At 40.9% G+C, this 6,203-nt stretch overlaps 1 protein-coding gene across 3 annotated transcripts in view; it reads right to left on the bottom strand.

The window, feature by feature from the left end:
* The window catches only part of rab11fip4b (RAB11 family interacting protein 4 (class II) b), a 51,229-nt gene that overhangs the window by 12,297 nt on the left and 32,729 nt on the right, over positions 1-6,203 (bottom strand). For all 3 annotated transcript variants that reach the window (XM_005748949.2, XM_005748947.1, XM_005748948.1), the window contains exons 2-3: positions 2,571-2,821; positions 1,854-2,039 (exon numbers count right to left, since the gene is read on the bottom strand). In XM_005748949.2, coding sequence (XP_005749006.1) covers positions 1,854-2,039; positions 2,571-2,788 — 404 coding nt within the window. In that variant the 5' untranslated portion in view covers positions 2,789-2,821. The remainder of the gene's footprint in view (positions 1-1,853; positions 2,040-2,570; positions 2,822-6,203) is intronic.

Raw genomic sequence — 6,203 nt, 5'->3', positions numbered from 1 at the left:
TACTTTTTGCAGACGGTTATTCAAATGTCTTTGCTGTTCTGAGCTGTCTAAAAGTTCTTGTAAATCTGGGCCTCATTTTGAATTTAAATCTCCCTGCCAACTCCATTTGATAAGTTTTATCTGCTTGGTATGTGTGAAAGGAGCATGGTGCTGTAAAGCCAGTCTTTCAGCTGGGAGACGTAATCCCATTAAACACGGGCTTTTGATGAATATTAATGTGGCCTTAAGGGCAAGAACTCCTAAGCTACAGTGCTACAGTCAAAACTCTGAATAATATGAAGTTGGTACTATTCTAGGACAGAGACTGCACCCTCCCAGTCTGTGGTTCCCTTTGCCCCAAGTGATTTAGTAGGAATACTGAATCATAGCAATAATGAGACACTTACAGAGGGTTAATTCTTTCGAATCACTCTATGTCAAACACATCAGGACATAAAATTAACAATTTGTCATCACCTTTTTAGTAAACCCTTTAGTTTGTGCAGCAATTAGTATAAGAAAGCTCAAATAAAATGACTTAATTCAATGTTTGCAGATCTAGAGAGTTTCTTTTGATGATGCAGGCAGGAGCACGTGTTTGTGATGTTTTAATGTTCAAGCATTCGACTGATGCAGGATTTCTGGTTCCACATTTGTTCCCATTTCCACAGATTTTAGGCAAAGCAGAGATTATAGGAATTCAACCAACCCCAAGTTTGCACACAGTTCTCAAACAAAGCAAGATCAAGTTGCCAACGAGCCACATGCTACGCGCAAGCTGAATTTTGTTGGTTAAAAAGATGGCTAGAACAGGAAAGAGGAAACCACGGCAGGTTTCACTACGACGAAAAAGACGAGTGGAAAAAAACCCCCATCAAAAATAGAAAATAAAACACATAAAGAAAAAAGAATGCTTCTTTCTCTGCTGCTTCACTTTCACTGTTGTCTTTCCACAACAGGGTCTAAGCTAAAAAGCCAGCAACAGCACAAACATGAACAAAAGTGAGCCAAATTACTGGTTCCTGGCTGCATACCTTTGACACTGCGTCATACAAGAGTGCGCTGTCATTATCTGGGACTGCAAAGATCTGTGCAGCACCCGCAGTACCAATATTGTAACATGTCGGGTCTTTTAGCAGACAACTCCACCACAATGAATGTCCAAAACAACACTGTCCATCTAAAAGCAGTCAATTGTTGAAATAAGATTCAACTGGGACCTGATGAATAATAGACTACAATGAATAAAAGAAATGGGTCACCTACACGTTACACCTACAGGAACTGCTCTGTCATGAAAACTAATGCCGTGAAGCTCCCAGCACACAGTATTTGTGCTGATGTTAATGCCAGAGGAGGTTTGGAACTCTTAAGCTATTGAGCCAGCACAGCGTTGGCGACTTTTAAACACTATGCACCTCAGCACTTGGCGACCTTGCTCTGTAACTTTACGTGGTCTCCCAGTTTGTGGCCGAGTTGCTGTGGTTCCTAAATGTGTCAGCTTTGAATAAATATCTCTTACAAGTGATTGTGGAATCTGTAGAAGGGAGGAAATTTCACAAACCAACTTGTAGCAATGGTGGATTCCTGTTACAGCAAAATGCCTCAGAGAGCTCTTTAGAACGACCCATTCTTTCACAAATGTTTGCAAAGGCAGACTCCACGGTCAGGTGCTTGATCTCATATACCTGTCCCAGTGGGACTGAAAACACCCGAATCCACAAAATAGCTACAAGTATGTTTTTTAATGTCACGATTTTCACTATATTGAGGATCACCATTAACACTGAATATTGTTATGAATGTAGAACGTAGTCTTATAGTTACGAGTACCCCAACATGAAAAACAATGTTTTTCTTTAGCTCGCTCCCACCTCGAGGGCACAGATGAGCCAAGGTCGGAATAACCGTTGGTACGAGCCTCGTCGTCCGGACAAGGGCTGCTGGGAGTGTAGTCCGGCTCCTCCCCTTCTCCGTAGTCTTCAAACTGCTCCTCGTACAGAGAAGCCGACGAACGTGTTGACAGGTCAGAGGTCACAGAGATACTGGTCTGACCGCACCTGAAGAAAGAGAGGGAGATGTTGGCTCCATAATCTGAAGTTATCTTTATTTTCGATATAAATTGAAATGGAGAAGTTTCTAGCTCAACTTCATCCACTTCTCCCAGTGTGCACAGAGAAGAGATTATAGTCTGAAGATGGTAAAGCTCCAGTCGGGTCAAGTAATAAAGTCGTTCTGTATATGCTACAAGTGCTGCCGGAGCTCTAACTGCATCCAAATAAACAAAACTGCTTCATATGCAAGTAATGCAAATAATGGCACTTTTATGGTAACAGATCCTACTTTACTTTGACTCTAGAACTTATATTTCTCATGAGAATAAATGCATTAAATAGAGGAACTGGCAGTGGCTGTCAGACTTAGGAATTTTAGAGAATATAACAAAACAGGAGCATCAAGCTCAAAGAAACAACACAGAGAAAGGCTGTGAAACAAACTAAAAGACATCTGAATGAACCTGAAAGTGAAGTGATCACGAATCAGTGACAAAAACAGAAGGCATAAGTTAAAAATGACCCAAGACTGCTTACTTCTCCCCGGGAAAAAAGAGATCCCCTAGCGTGTCTTCCTTGTCTCCCAGTCTGGTGAGCCCGTCTGAGGTTTCCGAACCCTGAGTGCTTTCCACAGCGCTGTCTCTGTCCGATTCCCTCTCCTTGCCTTCGTCTGCCACCTTCTCCTCAGGCTCCTCCACCTCTTCTGGGAACAGCTGGCACTCACGGACGGGGTCAGGATAGGCCCGCGTGCACATGATGACCGGACAAACCTGATCCTCCTCAGCACCCTGCAGAAGCCAGAAGGGGACAAGCACAGATTAGCATCAGTTTGAACAAGGCCACACAATTATTAGTAGCGAAAGACAAGATAAACAAAATATTTGCCCTGAATGATATCCCAAATGTCTTAAGTTTAAAACATCAAAGTATGATCTTTAGAGTTTGTACCAGAGAATTTAAAGCATTTTTGGACCTCAACTGAACCACCTCCAGGCCTCAGTATCAGAGACTTTTGTGTTTTGAAGCTATCAGAAGTAGACAATGCATGCATACACACCGGCATCATTTCCATAAGCTTATCTAATGTCAAAACATATATTTCTACATCCCCAAAACTGTCAGTGGAGTTAAAATCTAGACTTTGGTGTGGCCAAGCCATCTGTGATACCATATTCAGGTATTCTGACCTCCGTTTATTTGGGGCCATAACATTAGACTTTAGATTATGATCTGAACAATGCCAGATCATAATCCTGCCCCTACAGGCTTGTAGGACAGGCACAAGGCATTATCTGCTTCTCGTCATACTCTAATGTGCCCATCACTCTGGAAAAGGGTAAATCTGGACTCATCTGCCCATGTGACCTTTTTCCATCCCTTCAGAGTAGAATCTTAATGTGCCCTGACAAACTGAAGCCTTTTTCTGATTAATCTGACTGATAAGTGCTTTTCTTAAGGCTAAACAGCTGTTTATTCCCTTTGTAAGTGTGAAAATGCTCACACTCAAACACAGTTGTGACTTTACTGCTGATATTTTCTGATTTAATCTCACAAAATTTTCTCCAATTGCGATCATTAAAAAAATTAAATCGGACAGTTCTTAACCTATATTCATGCAGTTTCAGCAACATCTTTAAGTTGTTTTTTTTATCTGACGCAGGCCACTAACGTGACCCGTCTAAGCCACAGTAAAAGGTTTTCCATGACAATGTTCATGTCCATGTCTTCTTACAATGAGAAACTACTCACTGCATCACTGAAGGTTAAATAACCTGTTTCCAGTCAAAACATAAGAATCACTGCAGTGATTATCCAGTGGAGGGCTCTCACCTATTTGCTTAGTAGCCACAATGCCCAAGGGGGCAAAACTGTAAAAGGGCAATTTAACAGATGAATGATGGAATTCAATGCTTTTATGGGTCGTCTGACATTTCAGGATTTCTAAAGCTGTAACTCTCACGAATACCACCACTGTCACAGTTATTTTCACCTTCAGGCATAAAGAGGTCAAACAATTTAACTGACTATATTATGGCAAATCATGGAAATATTTTTTACTCCTTTACAGTGCAGAGCACGATAGTGTATCTAGATAATATACCATAAATCTGCAAGTAGGAAGAATCAAAAATGAGCAAATGCAACCAGAGGCATTCGATGTTTTGCAGTTGTTTATATCTGAATAATGTTTTATATATTAGACAGTGGAGTTCGTGTTGAGTTCACTGTTTTTAGCAGGGCTGTTCAGTCATTTGATTTCCCACTTAGTAAATTCCTTCACTGTGGGAATCATCCTAAGTTCACACCAGGGGGGTCTGGAGGTCTACGGGGGTGAAAGGGTGATGGGCCAGAGGTCATGGGTCTCACTCCTTCTTGTTTCACCCTCCAAAAATCTGGTCTAATGCAACAGAGAACAAAGCCTTATCTCAGCATGACCGAACAGCTGAAACATGGAGGAGCAGGACAAAGAATGAGGGGCAGGTGAAGAGGTGGATAACGAGAAGAGAGAGCAGGGTAAGTAATATGTTTTAGAGAGTCAGGAAAATGGAAAAGTGGGTGGGAGAGTGAATGACGAGCTAACGAGGGAGGTGAAGGAATAATGCAACAATGCAATGAGAGACTGGAAAGGAGCTAGCAGTACAGTGTGTATGAGGATGAGATTAGTCAAAGAATGAGCCATGGGAATAAAAGAGATGCAAGACAGGAGGACAGGCAACACAGCAGAGGATAGTCAGGTTAGTTTGTAACAACATTGCAAACAAAGGATTAAAGAATCTCTGCACCTCTCTCGCTCTCAAAAACTGTGTGCTTATTTGGATTTAAACCAGAAATAGTGAGGCGCTATACCCAAAGTTTCCACAGAATATCTCCATTGCTTCATTTGATGAAGTGTGATGTAGTGGTGATAACTGTCACAAAGCATTCTGCAGGTTCAAACAAAAGCCTTTCTGTGTAGTGCTTCAATGATGCTTTGGCTTTCTTCCACAGTCCAAAGGCACGCATATTATGTTAATGTATAAATTAGGCCTGTGATGGACTGTTGACCCTAACTCAATAACCGTTATGGATGGATGGATGGACTGTGCAAGAGCAGCTTAACGGTTTTATTTTGATGGTCAAAGAGTTTAACAGCTGAAAAATAGTTTAAATCACACTGCATACTGTATAACTTTCCTTTAAATGCTGTAAATCAATTCTATAACAGAAGATAAATGCTGTTTGTACTTAAAAGGTCTTGTGAAAATTACAATGCTGTTATAAATAATAAACAAAGACTAATTATGCATGTAAGTCCACTGGAAAACAAAGTTTCAGATGATTATAAAATTATGAGGAAGGATTTTGCATGTATGCTTATGGAGAAGTAAATTAAAAAAAGTAGCCTATCCATTTACAACACAAACTGAGGCACTGCATCGTCACAAAGAGCCAACATGGGGTGTGAGTCACAGAGAATAAAACAAAGGATAAAGGTCTCTTTAGCATTCCTTCCCTGCAGCAGAGAAAGAAACACAGTGTGCGGCAAGGAAGCAGGCAGCCCCACTCTCGGTACTCTGTTCTGCAACAATTCAGAAAACCGAACAAGCTAACACAGTGGGCGACGTGACACCTGCTGTGAAGAGACAAGAGAAGGTTTTTCAAATGCTCCTCAGCAGAGGCTGGATATGTCAGAAATCACACCCATGCAAAGAATATACCATCAACACTACAGCGCTATACTGACATTAACTGGAAAGCTTTACTTCACTCGGAACACCATGCATTGTTGTGGTAATAAAGGCGTAATAATAAACTTTGTCCAAAGTAAACATTTTGACACGCTGCCTTTTTTGTGTCATTTACATTCATTTTGGTACCGAAATGTGAGACAATATGGGTTATATGCTGAATACAAACCTAAAGATAAGACCAGAGGAAATGAAAGTAACTTGGAGACATACAAGCTGCCAAAATGACCAAGAGAAACCACATGACTTGCCCTTTTAATTAGGTGATATGGTGCATGAAGACGGCATATAACCGACACCAGATCTCCATACAGACATGTAAAAAATAATTTCACTTCATCGCCACAATTTGGGAGATTTAACTGTAACTGATTAATGTGCAGAAAGGTCCAATCAGAACAGTCAAATTAAATATGAAATAATGAAATATTGGTTTGCGGGG

This window comes from Pundamilia nyererei, unplaced genomic scaffold, assembly GCF_000239375.1.
Source record: "Pundamilia nyererei isolate P.nyererei 1_Seehausen unplaced genomic scaffold, PunNye1.0 scaffold00234, whole genome shotgun sequence".
Taxonomy (NCBI): domain Eukaryota; kingdom Metazoa; phylum Chordata; class Actinopteri; order Cichliformes; family Cichlidae; genus Pundamilia; species Pundamilia nyererei.
Note: the sequence above shows the minus strand (reverse complement) of the source record. Positions and strands in the feature narration are given on the sequence as shown.